At 51.7% G+C, this 17159-nt stretch overlaps 1 protein-coding gene across 7 annotated transcripts in view; it reads left to right on the top strand.

Moving 5' to 3' along the window:
* Positions 1–14742, top strand: part of LOC123448538 (ATP-dependent DNA helicase At3g02060, chloroplastic) — a 77036-nt gene extending 62294 nt beyond the window's left edge. For all 7 annotated transcript variants that reach the window (XM_045125475.1, XM_045125473.1, XM_045125474.1 and 4 more), the window contains 5 exons: positions 9249–9293; positions 9420–9590; positions 9675–9860; positions 13784–14184; positions 14278–14742. In XM_045125475.1, coding sequence (XP_044981410.1) covers positions 9249–9293; positions 9420–9590; positions 9675–9860; positions 13784–13885 — 504 coding nt within the window. In that variant the 3' untranslated portion in view covers positions 13886–14184; positions 14278–14742. The remainder of the gene's footprint in view (positions 1–9248; positions 9294–9419; positions 9591–9674; positions 9861–13783; positions 14185–14277) is intronic.
* The last annotated feature ends 2417 nt before the right edge of the window (positions 14743–17159 follow it).

The following is a 17159-nucleotide window of genomic DNA, read 5'->3' as shown; positions in this document are numbered from 1 at the left end:
TAGGGTGCCTGCCAAGCTGCGATACTTGGTGGGATTGGCGAGGGGAGAACCAGCCGAAGATGATAGTTTGGAGTTGGTGTCAATGGGTGTAGGGACGGACTTGCAATTAAGCATGTTGGCGCGCTCTAGAATCTGAAGGGTGTATTGCTGTTGGCAAAGGAACAGTTCGGAGTGATTGGGCGTGACATTGGTCCCAATAAAATGCTGAAGATCCCCTAAGTCTGTCATGGCGAATTCAGACTTGAAAGAGCCGATTATGGTGTGAAGTGTGTGGGTGGAGTTGGCTGTGAGGATGATGTTATCCACATATAGTAGGAGGTAAGCAATGGTAGTCCCACGGTGGAGTATGAATAATGAGGAATCACATTTAGATGCATGAAACCCAAGAGAAAGCAAGTAGGATTGGAAACGAAGAAACCAGGTCCGGGGGGCCTGTTTGAGACCATATAGTGACTTACGAAGAAGGCAAACATGATCCGGAAAGGAGGGGCTGACAAATCCAGAGGGTTCAGAGCAGTATACCGTCTCACTCAAAGTACCATGGAGGAAGGCATTCTTGACATCGAGCTGATTGATGGGCCACGATTGAGAGGTGGCAAGGCTAAGAACGACTCGAATGGTGGCCGGCTTGACCACGGGACTGAATGTTTCGTCGTAGTCCACGCCTTTCCGTTGAGTGAAACCCCGGACAACCCAGCGGGCTTTGTACCATGCCAAGGAGCCATCCACGTTGAATTTGTGCCGAAAGATCCATTTCCCCGTGAGCACATGAGCACCTGCAGGTTTAGGCACCAAAGACCAAGTAGAGTTTTTCGTTAAAGCATCAAATTCATCAACCATAGCTTGGTGCCAATTGGGATCTTTTAGGGCAGATATGTACGTGGATGGAATGAGTGAGAGGGGAGTGGAAGTGGTGTCGGCAAGAAATAACCGCTTAGGCATGCAGAAACCGGATTTAGAACGAGTTCCCGTGGGGTGTGAATTTTTGGTGGGTGCAATCGGTATTGCATGGGCAGGTAGACGTGGCAGAGGTGTACTGGGTGGGTCGGAGCCCGTGGCTGATGCGGTGGGGCTCGTGGCAGGAACGGATCGGGCGGGAGCGGAAAGTAAGGAGGATCCGGTCGTGCGGCGTGGTTGGGCGGGGCTGCATGCAGGTGGTGGGGACGGGGTGGACGAAGCGCACGGGCCCGATGATGGGGGTACGGCAGGTGAGGCCGGACAAGTAGGGATGGACCGCGGGGCAGAGGGTGATGGGGGAGGCGAGTCGCGACGCGGTAGCGTAGGAGCCGAGTGGATAGCTGGGGGCCAGGGTGGAGATGGTGCTGGATCTGAGACTGGTGGTGGCGAGAGAATCGGACCGGTGGGATTGTTTGTGGACGTAGAGGGATGCGGCAGCATTGTGGTAGGCTCGTAGGGAAAACAGCTCTTGTAAAAAATGACATGGCGAGAGACAATAACGCGGCGAGACTGGAGGTCATAGCAGCGGTATCCCTTGTGCTTGAGGGGGTAGCCTAAGAAAATGCAGCGCGTCGAGCGAGGGGCAAGTTTGTGGGGGGGGGGGGGGAAGTGGTGTAAAGTTAGGAAAACAAAGGCAGCCAAAGACCCTAAGGTGATCGTATGACTGGTGTGTGCCGTAGAGGAGGAAGTATGGTGTATAATCGCGAATGGCACGTGAGGGACGCCGGTTGAGAAGGTAGGTCACGGTGTGAAGAGCTTCAACCCAAAATGGTGGAGGGAGATGGGCATGGAGAAGAAGGGTGCGGACGATGTCATTGGTCGTCTGAATGAGACGTTCCGCTTTATCGTTTTGGGGCGAGGTATGTGGGCAGGAGAAGCGGTAGGCGATGCCGTTTGAGGAGAAGGAGTGAAGGGATGTGTTGATGAATTCACCACCGTTATCACACTGCATGCCGCGAATGACTACGTGAAATTGGGTGTAGACAAAGGAGAAGAACCGTTAAAGGATTGTGGAGGTGTCGGACTTGTGACGTAATGGGAAGGTCCAGGAGTAGTGGGTGAAATCATCCAAAACGACTAGGTAATACTGATAGCCGGAAAAACTTACAACCGGAGACGTCCATAAGTCACAGTGAATTAAATCAAACGGAGCATATGTTTTGCTAAAAGAGGAAGGAAAAGGGAGTCTAGGTTGCCGGCCTAATCGGCACGCAGTACATGGGGTATGGGGTGCCTTATTACATGAGCTAAGAAAATCCGTAAAAATGGTGGAGAAGGAGTGGGCGCTGGGTGTCCAAGCCGTTGGTGCCAGAGATCCACCTTGGTGGTGGAGGCGGTGAGAGCGGCGGGCCACTTCAGATTGGTGCCGAAGAAGGGGTAGAGGCCACCAAAGCTAGTGGAGATCAGAAGCACCTTCCGCGTGCGAAGATCCTTCACAATGAAACCATAAGGGTAAAATTCAATAGAGCAGTGATGAGGTTGGTAACGATGGATGGGGAGACAAGTACATCATGCAAGCGGAAAGTGGAGGGGTGAAGGGTGGTGGAACCGGATGCAGTGATGGGGAGATGGTGCCCATTGCCAACAAGTACAGTAGATGGATGCAAATGCTTTAAAGAAGAACTAGACGAGGTGAGGATACCTTGATTACTAGTGACGTGGGAGGATGCGCCGCTGTCGAGGTACCATTCGGAGGATAGAGAGGACTGGAAACCACCATTGTTGTAAGCAGCGTTGAGCATGGCAAGGTATTCCCAAGACGGCGGGTAGTAGGTGGCTGGTGGGTACTGTGGTGTGGATGGCGCCGAGGGACCCGTCTGAATCGGGTAGGCATGGGCGTGGGAGCCTGGAGCAGGACCCAACACGTCGGCAACATTGGGGGGATCCAGCGGGCCGCGGGGAAGGGAGGGCCATCACGTATGACGCAAAGTAGCCGGTGAAAGGAGCCATACGGGGCGCAGAGGAGTGGCCACACCCATCGGAGTCGCCTCGCTCGCGATCAAGGCCGTGGTCACTCTCACGGGCACCATCGTCATTGTTGCGGTGGCCGCGGCCAGAGTGCTGATGGTGGGGAGGCGGTCCGGGGGTGCGGTCAGGAAGGCGATCCCCGCAATCGCCCGAGCCGCGGAAGCGGGGGCAGAGCCGCCGGCACTGGTAGAGCCACCTCCCTGGAGAGCAAACACGGAGGCGCTTTCGTCAGTCGTGCGTTGAATCATGGACTCCTCGGCGAGGATGACACGTGAGAGCACGGTGTCGAAGGGCAACGACTGATCGTCGAGGACCACACGAATCGTGTCGAGACGCTTGTCCAGGCCATGCACGAACTGCTTGATTAGATCATCCTCGGTGACGGCGCGGTCGATGTCGGCGAGGCTGTCCGTGAGGAGATTCATGCGGCAGGCGTAGTCAGCGACCGACGAGTCGCCCTGCTTGAGGTTGCGGTACTGCCGATTGAGCAGCATGAAGCGGGCGGCGCGATTGGCCAGGTAGTCCCGACATTTCTGCCAGATGGCATAGGTGGTGGTGGCGCCGACCACATGGTCGAGGAGGGGATCGACAAGAGTCGCGTAGAGCCAGAGCACGACGTGGGCATCGAGTTCCTGGTAGTGAGCATCAACGTTGGGAGGTGGTGGGGTGGTGGGTGCTCGATGAGAAAGGAGACACCGTAGCGGATCAAGATCATGAGGAAGGACTTCCACTTTGGTAGTTGTGCTCAGCGGGGTTGAGGAGAAACTTGATGTGATTGGTTATGTGATCATGTTTAATTTGTTGTATGGTGTCATAGCCATGTAGAGTTGCATCAGTGTTACTAAGTTATGGTTAGTTGCATGCTCGGCAGCATGGTGTAGCTACCGAATCAGCAGCACAGAGATAGAGCAAGTGCACGCGAGCGGATAGGAAAGCCAGGAGATGAATAGCCGTGACTTTACTTTAGTTAGACTGAGTCATGTACGTGTGTATTAGGTGACCACCCACTACGGACTTCAGTTCTAGAAGTCCCCTACCACGGATCTCATTGCCTATACAGATGCCGACTGGGCTGGGTGTCCAGATACGCGCCGTTCCACCTCGGGGTTTTGTGTCTACCTCGGCAACAATCTCATTTCATGGTCTTCGAAACGGCAACCAACTATTTCCAGATCCAGTGCCGAGGCAGAATATCATGGTGTCACAAACTGTGTTGCTGAATCCTGTTGGCTCCGGCAGCTCCTCTTTGAGCTCAAGCGTCCCCCCCACACGCGCGACGATCGTCTACTGTGCCAACATCATCGCCTCCTACCTTGCCAACAACCTGGTGCTGCATCAACGAACCAAACATATTGAGATTGATCTTCATTTTGTTCGAGATCGCGTCGCACTTGGGGAGGTCCGGGTTCTCCATGTTCCATCCAGTTCACAGTTCGCGGACCTGTTCACGAAAGGACTACCGACGCCGGCGGACGACGCAGACCGCGCCAAAGTGGCGCAAGAGCGGACAGCGCAGTGGGCAACCGAGCACGCCCGCGCTCTAGGTGGAGGTGCGCACGGCGACGGCGGTTGCAACGACCAGGACCGCGGCCTCTACGAGGTCCGGACTGTGGTCAGGGATGTTGGTCCCAGTGTTGGGTGGCCTACCCTCACTAAAACCAACTACGTCGAGTGGGCCGTGATCATGAAGATCAGGCTCCAGGTGCGGCGGCTGTGGGAGGCAGTCCAGGACAGCAACGTCGACCACCAAGAAGATCGACGGGCGCTGGACGCCCTCATCGTCGCAGTCCCGCCCGAGATGCAGTTCTCGCTTTCCAACAAGCGGACTGCCAAGGAGGCTTGGGACGCCATCGCCGCGGCACGCATCGGCAGCGACTGTGCTCGGAAGTCCACACTGCAGGCACTTCGTAAGGAGTGGGAGAGCCTGGCTTTCAAGCCAGGTGAGGACGTTGATGACTTTGCTCTCCGTCTCAACACTCTGCTGCAGAAGATGGTGAAGTTCGGCGATGCCACCTACACCGAGGAGAGAGCTGTCGAGAAGCTTTTCCGGTGCATTCCCGAGAAGTACAAGCAGATGGCTCGCTCGATCGAGTCTTTGTTGGACCTCTCCGCGATGACGATCGAGGAGGCGATAGGTCGCCTCAAGGTCGTCGACATCGACGAGCCACAGCCTCCCTCGGAGCCCATCACCACCGGCGGGAAGCTGCTCCTAACTCGGGAGCAGTGGGATGCCAGCCTTGGTGACAAGAAGAAGGGGGAGCCTTCTTCCACGACGGGCGGCCGCAAGCGCGGCAAGCAGCGCAAGGCACGAAGGGGCGACAAGGCACAAGGACGTGCCGAAGGTGACGCCCGCGGAGGCGCCAAGGACGGCGTCGCTGGCAAGCCCAAGCCGGCACAGGACAACAGCTGCCACAACTGTGGCCGGCTTAGCCATTGGGCCAATTAGTGTTGACAACCACGACAAGGCCAGGCTCACGTCGCACAGGCGGAGGAGGAGATGGCTCTGTTCATGGCGCATGCAAGCATCAAGCTACCTTCAGCGACACCAGTCGCAAAGGCTCCCCTCCACCTCGATGAGCCAAAAGCACACGCTCTTCTCGGCGATGGCTCCGGGAAGGACAAGACTGCGGGGTGGTGCCTCGATACCGGCGCCACCCACCACATGACCGGTCGAAGGGAATTCTTCGCCGAGCTCGACTCCGACGCGCGAGGCTGTTTGGGGATGCCTCAGCTGTGGAAATTAAGGGCGTCGGCTCCGTCATCTTCACCACCAAGACGGGAGAGCACCGGCTGCTCACCGGTGTCTACTACATCCCCGCGCTAAGGAACTCCATCATCAGCTTGGGACAGCTGGATGAGAACGGCTCACGCGTGCTGATTGAGCATGGGGTCCTACGCATCTGGGATCGCCTGCGTCGCCTTCTCGCCAAGGTACCCAGAGGTGAAAATCGACTCTACGTCCTTGATGTGCAGGTGGCACAACCGGTCTGTCTCGCTGTCCGCCGGGACGACGAGGCGTGGCAATGGCATGAGCGCTTTGGGCACCTTCATTTTGAGGCCCTGAAGCGTCTAAGTGCCAAGGAGATGGTGCGAGGCCTGCCATGCCTCGACCATGTGGAGCAGTTCTGCGACATCTGTGTGCTGACGAAGCAGAGACGACTCCCCTTTCCCCAGCAGGCGAGTTTTCAGGCCAAGGAGAGGCTGGAGCTCGTGCACGGAGATCTGTGCAGCCCGGTGACGCCGGCCACACCAGGAAGTCGACGCTACTTCCTGCTGCTCGTCGACGACCTCTCTCGCTACATGTGGGTGATGGTCCTCGGCAGTAAGGGAGAGGCGCCGGACGCCATCAGGCGCACGCAGGTTGCTGTGGAGGCGGAGAGCGGCCGGAAACTGCGCGTGTTGCGCACTGACAACGGCGGCGAATTCACGGCGGCTGAATTCGCGTCGTACTGCGCTGATGAGGGCATCCAGCGCCACTACTCCGCGCCGTACGGCCCGCAGCAAAACGGCGTCGTCGAGCGGCGCAACCAGACGGTTGTGGGGATGGCTCGGGCTCTCCTCAAGCAGAGAGGGATGCCGGCTGTTTTCTGGGGAGAGGCGGTGCTAACGGCCGTCTACATCCTCAACCGCTCGCCTACTAAGGCACTCGACGGCAGGACGCCGTACGAGGCCTGGCATGGGCGTAAGCCGGCGGTCTCCCACTTGCGGGTCTTTGGCTGCCTTGCGTTCGCCAAAGAGCTCGGCCACATCGGCAAGCTCGACGACAGGAGTACTCCGGGAGTCTTCATCGGCTATGCGGAGGGCTCAAAGGCCTAACGCATCCTCGACCCAGAGACACAGCGTGTGCGCACGGCGCGAGACGTCGTGTTCAACGAAGGGCGAGGGTGGAAATGGGACAAGGCGGTGGACGACGGCTCGACGCCGACGTATGACGACTTCATTGTCGAGTACGTCCACTTCAAGGAAGCTGGGGGAGCAAGCAGCTCCTCTTCGCCGAGCACGTCTACCCCAGCCCCCAAAACTACATCGACTCCGGTGCCTGCTACGCCGAGGCACCACAACCGGCGACGCCGCATACTCCAGCCCCGGCAGTCACCACTCCGGGCTCGTCTTCATCAGCACCAGCTCACGCAGAGCACAACCCGATGAAGTTCGCTTCCCCGCTCACTCACGACGAGGAGCGCATCGACGCGTATCATAGCGGCGAACCGCTGCGGTATCGTACGATGGATAATCTACTCGGCGACCAGCCGGTGCCGGGACTGGTGCCACGCGACCTGGAGAGGCCGAGACCGAGAGAGACGCGGCATGGCGCGCCGCGATGCAGTTGGAGATGGATGCGGTCGAGCAGAACCGCACCTGGGAGCTCGCTGACCTCCCTCGTGGTCACCGCGCAATCACCCTTAAGTGGGTGTTCAAGCTGAAGAGGGATGGAGCCGGCACCATCATCAAGCACAAGGCTCGCTTGGTGGCCCGAGGATTCTTGCAGCAGGAAGGAGTCAACTTCGACGACGCTTTCGCTCCCGTGGCACGGATGGAGTCCGTGCGACTTCTCCTTGCGCTAGCTGCCCAGGAGGGCTGGCGTGTCCATGACATGGATGTCAAGTCGGCATTCCTCAACGGCGACTTGAAGGAGGAAGTCTATGTGCATCAGCCACCGGGATTTGCGATCCCCGGCCACGAGGGCAAGGTACTCCGCCTGCGTAAGGCTCTCTGCGGCCTACGGCAGGCACCTAGGGCGTGGAACGCCAAGCTGGACTCCACGCTAAAGAAGATGGGCTTCGAGCAAAGCCCGCATGAGGCGGCCGTCTACCGACGGGGCAGTGGAGGAAATGCCCTGCTGGTGGGCGTCTATGTTGATGACTTGGTGATCACCGGCATCAAATATGCAGAGGTGGCGGCGTTCAAGGAAGACATGAAGGCCACCTTCCAGATGAGTGATCTGGGGCTCCTCTCCTATCTAGGGATCGAGGTGCACCAGGATCACTCCGGGATCGCGCTTCGACAGTCCGCCTACGCCAAGCGCATCGTTGAGCTAGCTGGGCTCACCGGCTGCCACCCAGCTCTCACTCCGATGGAGGAGAGGCTGAAACTGAGCCGCGACAGCACGACGGAGGAAGTGGACGCTACGCAGTACCGACGCCTTGTGGGGAGCCTTCGCTACCTCGCCCACACACGGCCGGACTTGGCATTCTCCGTCGGCTATGTCAGTCGGTTCATGGAGCGACCGACGTCGGAGCACCAACAGGCAGTGAAGAGGATCGTCCGCTACGTGGCAGGGACCCTCGACCACGGCCTCCACTACCCTAGGTGTCCGGGGGCGGCACACTTCGTTGGGTACAGCGACAACGACCACGCCGGCGACATCGACACCGGCAAGAGCACGAGCGGGATCCTCTTCTTCCTCGGCAAGTGTCTCGTGAGCTGGCAATCGGTCAAGCAGCAGGTAGTGGCCCTGTCCAGCTGTGAGGCCGAGTACATAGCGGCCTCCACCGCCGCACTCAGGCGCTCTGGCTCGCTCGATTGCTTGGTGATCTCCTCGTCCGAGACACTAGAACGGTGCAGCTCCTGGTGGACAGCAAGTCCGCCCTGGCCCTGGCAAAGAACCCCGTTTTTCACGAACGGAGCAAGCACATCCGATTGAGGTATCACTTCATCCGCAGCTGCTTGGAAGAAGGGAGCATCGAGGCGAGCTACATCAACACCACGGACCAGCTCGCAGACCTGCTCACCAAGCCTCTTGGGAGGATCAAGTTCCTCGAACTTTGCTCCAGGATTGGGATGATTCGACTCTCCCACAAGACGACGTACAAGACTTAGGGGGAGAATGATGGATAAGTCTATGTACTATGGTCTTTGTGGGGCTGGAGCACATGGTCCTTGTGGCTGTTAGGATAGAATCCTTGACCATCAAGGACTGGCAGTTAGGATAGCATCTTAGACTAGCATCTTAGCATATGCTTGGCTGGCTAGCAGCCTATAAATATGTATCCCCAACCCCTCAGGTTGGCATGGCATTGTGTGAGAAATAAACCAACGAAAATTGTCCCAACTCTCCTAGTGTCATCCACAACTATCAATGCTCAGGCTGAAAGGTCTAACATCTATATCACGGTCAGCTCTATGTCTTGCAGTCATTCATCGGAGGACAACCAATCCATTTCCGTCTTTGCCGTCATTGTGCAATGTATTTGTATTTCGGTTTTGTCATTTTAGACATGTTTAACTCATTCTGTGAGCCGAATTTCCTTCTAAAAATTATGTCATGGTGTGTTTCTTGATGTGATTATTTTGAGTATTGACAATTGTTTTTGTTTTTTCAGGTTGATCAATTTCGTCTTAAACCCATTCCTTACAAAGATGTTCAGGTAAACCTGAAAATTCTCATTTGTTGTGTGAAATAGTTTCATGTAAACATGGCTAATTTCGTTCAAATGATTTTACCTTCTCGTATTCATGAATGTTACATCTGATTTGCTATATTCTTTCCACAGCTGGACATAAACATTTCTCCACATCTCTCCTCTGAATACATAAGTTATCTTGAAAATCCTGTTGAATTGCTCAATGAAGCAGCAAAAGCTGCAGAACAAGATATATGGAACTTAATGCAATTCACAGAAGGTCTTCGTCGACAGTATGGGAAGGAGCCCCGTGATATGGAGGTCTGCTGTTGCTAAAATTTCATGTGGATATTAAGTGTTGATTATGTTAATTTTTTGTGTCTTATTGCCCTTCTTTTTGTGTAGTTGCTATTAAAAAAGCTCTATGTAAGGCGGATGGCAGCTGATCTTGGTATCAGCCGGATATATCCATCTGGCAAAATGATCATCATGAAAACAAACATGAACAGGAAAGTTTATAGGCTCATGGAAGAAACAATGGCTTGTGAGACACATCGCAATTCTTTGTCATTCACTGGGAAGGAAATTAAGGTAAATATCAACAGTCTCCACATAGATCCGTTGTGAAAAGTAACGGTGTGCTAGGGACAATGGTTTATAATACGTAGTAGTATGCGAGAAACCCCACTTGAAGGAATCATTGTGCAAAATGTTGGTCTTCTAGGTTCATGCATAATGGATAAGAATCTACTCCCCCTGTTCCTAAATATAAGTCTTTTAAAGATTTCACTAGGGGTCTACATACGGAGCAAAATGAATGAATCTACACTTTAAAGTATGTCTATATACATCCGTAACTAGTGAAACCTCTAGAAAGACTTTTTTTCGAGAAAACGCAAAAAGCCTTTGCGTTTCATTGTATTGAAAAGGAAGGGGGGGGGGGGGTTACATCCTCCTAAGAGGCCAGTTCTGTAACGCTACATGAAGATCAGTGGACGTCCCAGGATGGTGGCAAGGCTACCCTGAGCCCTTTGACACCGGCCCTTGCCCAGCATCTGGACTCATCCTTGATCCTGTCAACAAGCTCATCGAGCGATGGGGTTACATGATAAAAAACACACGCGCTTCTATGCTTCCAGATCATCCAAGGCACTAAGAGTGCTCCAGAGATCAGCGCCTTGCGAAGCGTGTGTGGCGTGGCATCCCTCGCCCGAAGCCACCAGTCCTGAAGCGAGGCGTCATGCTCGGGCGCCGGGGCCGGCAGGCGCAGCCAAGAGAGGGTCTCATGCCAGGTCTGCCTCGCGAATGGGCACGTGAGCAGCAGGTGCCGGATCGTCTCCGGCTCTTGGTCGCATAGGAGGCATCGAGGGTGGTGATGAAGGCCGTGGCGAGCGAGCCGCTCTGCGGTCCAACAGCGGTCCTGGTTTACCAGCCAATGAAAGAACTTCACTTTCGGCGGCGCCCAGCCCTTCCATATAAGCTTCCACGAGCGCAAGTCGTCGATCCATGGAAGGTGGCCTGGTAGCAGGACCGCGCCGAGTATGCACCATTGGCCGTCCAGATCTAGACGAGCTTGTCCGGCTTGGTGGACAGGGTGGGGTGCATCACAAGATGCCATATCCGCAGGTACTGCCCAATCTCATGCAGGCCGAGAACTCCGTGGATGTCACACGCCCAAGCGTTGCCGTCGACGCCCTCCGCCACCGTCCGCGATTTCCTCCGGTTTTTGGGGATTCATAGGTAGAGCAAGGGCGCGTGCTCGCGAATGGACTGACCTCTAGAAAGACTTATATTTAGGAACGGAGGGGGTATAATGCTTTTACATAACGGATTAAAATACACAATGCTTAATAGTTTCATGTCCAGGAATCCATTGAATAATACTCCCGCTGTTCCAAAATATAAGGTATTTTTTTCAGAAAGTCAAAATCTTCTATGCTTGACTAAGTTGATATTTTTTCCATAAACTTGGTCAAACATAGAAAAGTTTGATTTCTTGAAAATAATAATTCACCTTATATTTTGAAACAGAGGGAGTACTAAATAAGTGAAAATAATTGGTTGCTGACACGCGATAGCACATTTGACATGTTGTCTTTTGGTGTCATGTTCTACACATATACTTAATTTCTTCCTGAAAAGGAGTGTAAATGCTGGACGCCGCTTCCATGCTCATTAGTTTTGCTCCCATCCATGCTCCAGACCTACTTAATTAGCATGGGAGGGTTGTTTCACTTTCCTCTCTGCAAACGCGTTTTTCCTTGAAAAAACAAATTGCAATACTATCAGAAATACCGATTGTTCTTGTAATAGTAGGGCTACATTTAAACTGGAGGGAAATATACATGGCTGGACGCGCCAATGCATCCAGAATACACGACATCTCATCATTTGTTAATACATACATACAACAGCAGCAACAACAAAGCCTTTAGTCCCAAACAAGTTGGGGTAGGCTAGAGCTCAAACCCATAAGATCTCGCAACCAACTCATGGTTCTAGCACATGGATAGCTAGCTTCGACGCACCCCTGTCCATGGCTAGTTCTTTGGTGAAACTCTGGTCCTTCAAATCTCTCTTTACGTACTCCTCCCATGTCAAGTTCGGTCTACCCCGACTTCTCTTGACATCATCAGCACGCTTTAGCCATCCGCTATGCACTGGAGCTTATGGGGCCTGTGCTGAATATGCCCAAACCATCTCAGACGATGTTGGACAAGCTTCCCTTCAATCGGTCGGTGCTACCCCAACTCTATCCCGTATATCATCATTTTGGACCCGGTCCTTCCTTGTGGCCACACATCCATCTTAACATGCGTTCTCCGCTACACCTAATTGTTGAACATGTCGCCTTTTAGTCAGCCAACACTCAGCGCCATACAACATTGCGGGTCGAATCGGCTCCTATAGAACCTGCCTTTTAGCTTTCGTGGCACTCTCGTCACAGAGAACGGCAAAAGCTTGGCGCACTTCATCTATCCGGTTTTAATTCGATGGTTCACATTTCATCGATACCTCATCCTTCTGCAGCATTGAACCCAAATATATTTGATGACATAAGGAAAAGACCATGAATTCACTCCATTCGGCGTGTCTTTTATTTAACTTAGTTTGGCCCTTAAGGTACTTGCGAGTTTCGTGGTTGGTGTGAATAACGAACTCTCTAGGTCGAAGGTAATGCTCCCAAACATGGAAGACTTTCACCAAATCATATAATTCTTTATCATAGATGGGGTAATTCAATTGCACACTAGATAGTTTCTTACTAAAATACGCAATTAGTCGCTTCTCTTGCATCAACAGACCACCTATGCCATTACGTCACAATGCAATTCAAATGTTTTATCAAAATTGGCTGAGTCATCAACCGGAGACTTGATGATGCTAACCTATTGGTGAATCTGAAAAAAACTAGACTGAGGATTCTTCATATCTCCAAATTGCTTCATCTTCGTGAACATTGAACATAGAAAAGAAACGGGAGTTATGAATCTTTAGCTTACCTAATTTGTTCCCTGGAGTTATTACGGGGGAAAAGCTTCAGTCCAGCCATAGTACACAAAGGCGGCGCTCATGGCGGCGGCAGGGTTGCCATATGGACCTGATTGATAACCTGCACCAAGAACTTGGGCTTAACATTCCGCAGAAGTGCATGCGATTTTTGAAGGATTAGGATAGAGGGTATTAATTCGTAGGTCAGTCGGACCCTCGTAGATGTATGTCGTGTTATCGAAGGAATACATGGCTATGCTAGCGTGTACCACAAATCTAGGATCTTTATTAGCAGTCAATCATTGAGAAATATGGGTTTGATCCTTTCACATTGGTTATTCTCTAGGATTAAAGTGCAGGCGTGAAAATAGCCTGAACCTTGAAGAAAGGGACCTCAGGACTTGAATTTATCTCTATAAAAAAAAAAGGGCAGCCCGGTGCATGTAGTTCTCGCTTGCGCAGGGTAATCATTGAGAAATATGGGTTTGATCCTTTCACATTGGTTATTCTCTAGGATTAAAGTGCAGGCGTGGAAATAGCATGAGCCTTGAAGAAAAGGGACCTCAGGACTTGAATTTATCTCTACCAAAAAAAAGGGCAGCCCGGTGCATGTAGCTCCCGCTTGCGCAGGGTCCAGGGAAGGGTAATCATTGAGAAATATGGGTTTGATCCTTTCACATTGGTTATTCTCTAGGATTAAAGTGCAGGCGTGGAAATAGCCTGAGCCTTGAAGAAAGGGACCTCAGGACTTGAATTTATCTCTACCAAAAAAAAGGGCAGCCCGGTGCATGTAGCTCCCGCTTGCGCAGGGTCCAGGGAAGGGTCCGGCCACTTTGGTGTATTATACGCAGCCTTTCCCTACATTTCTACAAGAGGCTGTTTCCAGGACTAGAACCCGTGACCTCATGGTCACAAGGCAGCAGCTTTACCACTGCGCCAAGGCTCCCCTTCGAATTTATCTCTACCAGTTTTAAGTTTTTCATTCCAGGTGTTACCTTATTAACAGGTTTGCTATTTCGTAGGCTGAACTTCTGGTCAATCTGCCAGACACACTACTTCTGAACTGGCTTTTTCATTGCTTAGCGGATTGCTATGCAATTATGCCAGCCCTTGTGAGATACTAGATTCTTTGATTGAAATGAAGGTTATGACAACCACTATCACCTGGAACAAACTATTCATGTTCGAGAAAATGAAAAGGCAAGACACGAATATTCAATTGATCGGTCAATTTTCAATTAATTGGCCATGGGACGGTCTCTTCTTCTGTTGGTGTTGTCACTTCAGGCAATTAATCAGCCACTGGACGATCTCTTCTTGTGTTGGTATTGTCACTTCAGGCAAATGTGTACCAATAATATGCGACATTGTTAAGAAAATCTATGAAAGTGTAGCGTCGAGGACTATACCTACACAAAAACTGGTATATATTATCTTAAAGCTCCAGATTCTCCTACAGTTCCCAGTACTTTCATATATGGCACTCGATATCTGACTTCCTGGGAAAACTTTTCAGGATGCCCAAATCGAAAGGCATGAACTACATTTCTGCATTCACTGACAGTTTCGTTTAGCTAGCAGTGGCTGGTGTGATGCGCAATTGATGTCCTGAAATGTTGTTCGTTAATGGCGTTAAAGAATTCAGGTTCAGATTCTTATTCAGAGAAATTCTCCCAAGATTCTTCTGAGGCTTTCTGATGGAGAAAATCCAGCATTGTGACTAACAGGTGCATAGATCACGTTTTGTTCATGACTGGTAACATATAGTTTTGTAATCAGAATGCGTTGTATTAGGTGGGGAGATTGAGCGATTGATTACTTGATCTGTTTGATTCAGCAAAGGGTTGGTTTCTCATTTTCTTTTTTTGAGGGGAACTAAAACTTTATTGATTAACTCGTTCGAGAGGTATGATTACAGTGTCGTGCGGCTCAAGTAGCCACACATGTCTACCTATGTCTAAGTACAAAGAATATTTTGCTAGACTATCAGCTTCATGATTTCTTGATCCGCTCTCATGACTGCAATTGCACTCCTCAAAAGCTTGTAGTCTGACCTCCCTGACTATAGCTTCTTGGGCATCTCCTGTGTTTGCTTTAAGCCAATGACTAGCTGAAGACAGTCCGACGAAACCATAATCCTTTTTAACATTAAATCATCAGCAAGGGCCAATGCTTCCAGCACAGCTAATGTCTCCAAAATCGTTGTGTTTGAAATCCCTGCCCAGGTGATCGAAGATGATACCGTAAATTTTCGTTCATCATTCCGGCAAACAGCTGCAACCGCTCCATGGTCTCCATGCGTAGATGTAGCTCCATCTACGTTGAATTTAAATATACCCGGAGGCGGCAGACCCAGTGTTGTATCGTCGGCTTGGGTAATCTGGGTGCTGCCGCTTTTGGAGCAAGAGCATCAAGCTCTGCAATGAAGTGTTTGATGAATAAGTGTGGTCACATGGGGGGCTGGAACACATGTTGGAAAAGAATGCCTGGCGTCCGGCCGTCATGTGCAAAACCCACAAGACACCAAGAGCCGGGAATGCCTATTCAACGTGGAAACACACCAAGTTGAGGTAAATGCATGGAAGGAGTTTACAGAGAAGATTAGCATGCCTGCGCAAGGATGATACGCACAAATAAAAAAAAAATGCATGAAAGGATACCAAGGTTCGCGCCGCATGGATGTAAAATCTTTTCTTTTTCAAATGTTGGTAGTTGCTCTACCAAATTCATATATCAGAGGGGAACACAGAGAAAGTGTCCGAGGGCAAAAGCATTAAAGGAGGGATGCCATAAAAAGAAGAAAATACAAACGAGTGAAGTCCTCGGCCTGGGTCGAAAGGGATCCCAGCACCTGCCATGTTCCAGAAGGCGATTTCATCCATAAGCCGTTGCGTGAACATGCGCATGTCCATATGTCTATCCTGAAATATTCGTCTATTGCCCGCCTCATAGTTTCCATGCAGCTAGGTGTAGCAGTGACAATACGCCCTTCCTCTTGCTGATAGTAGCCATCGTTCAACAAGTTGTCATCCAATTTTTGATGTTGGTAACGTCCGTCGAGCTAGACGATTTGATTGAAGGCAAATTAGCCAATCCAGCCCGGTGATCCAGGCCCTCTCGTGCATTCAACAAGCAAGTGTAAGACCGTCTCGAGATTGCGTTCACATAGCGGGTAGAAGTAGTTATTTTTCGAACCTCGTCGAAGAAGAAGGCCAGTCGTCGGGATGCGGCCTAGGGCGGCCGTCCAAAGGAAGAAGCGACACTTGCTGGGAGCCCACCCAGTCCACAGCAGTCTAACCGCCTCCGGTTGCACCGATCCCTTGAATTGCAGAAGGTAGGCAGATCTAGCAGAGTACTCTTGGCTCGGATTGAATCGCCAAACAATCTGATCAGTTGTGCCCTCGACAAGGAGGACAGAGTCAAGAAGGGAGGTGAGATGAGACAGCTCCTCCTCCATCCATTCTGTTAGCCCGTGCGCGAGGTCATGAAACCACTGTTCGTTGTGCAACGCATCCCTAACCGAACGATTTTTCGGATGGAAATCTTGTACAGGTTTGGCGCAAGGGACAAGTGTCTTTGCAGCCAACGATCGTGCCAGAAGCTTGCAAGCCTGTCGTCATTGACGGTTATCAAAGTTGTTGTGGAGAACAATGCCCGACTAAAATTGTCACATGGCAACGAGGAGCCAGCCCAAGGCCTCGGCGAGTCCTGCCAAGACATCCAAAACCAACAGAGGCGCAACGCACGGCCAAAATTTTCTAGGTCAAAAACCCCCAGTCCACCCAATTGCTTCGGTCGTGCCAACAACTTCCAGCTGACCCGGCACTTGCCTCCGCTGCAGGATGCTTCTCCACTCGGATGTAAAATCTTATTGTTGCTGTTTGTTTATGTGTGATGGACATAGAGCTACAAATGTTGGATGCAGTCCTCCCATGAAGGGAAAGGTTCTCTATGCGTTCTATTGTTAGTGTCACTGCTGATATTACAAGTGATCCAGGCCAGGTCAGCCAAGACCTCGTCAACTCTCCAAGCTCTTGCAGCGACACTGGCCCAGCAAGAGAGTTGCGTCCATCGACTCGCTACGTAGGAAAGGAGTGGGTGACTACCAGTTGGCACGGCTGATGCGGTTTGTTTGTAGCTCTCTTCCTCCTCTCCAATTTCGCTTTCTCCTTCGTTGTAATTTGAATTAAGCCATGGATCGGACCTGTTTATGGAAAATAGAGATATCCTAGCTCGTTGCTAACAATTGATACTCATAGCAAAAAAAAAATCGGGATGCGACTTTTGATGTGTCTCGTCCCTTCTACCGGCGTCAATCTTCCTCGATGTTTTTAGTGAAGGATATCTTTTTTCTCACTTTTCCTGACATACCTATCACCCCTTCGACCCTTTGTCTAT

The sequence above is a fragment of the Hordeum vulgare genome, chromosome 4H (genome assembly GCF_904849725.1).
Source record: "Hordeum vulgare subsp. vulgare chromosome 4H, MorexV3_pseudomolecules_assembly, whole genome shotgun sequence".
Taxonomy (NCBI): Eukaryota; Viridiplantae; Streptophyta; class Magnoliopsida; order Poales; family Poaceae; genus Hordeum; species Hordeum vulgare.
Note: the sequence above shows the minus strand (reverse complement) of the source record. Positions and strands in the feature narration are given on the sequence as shown.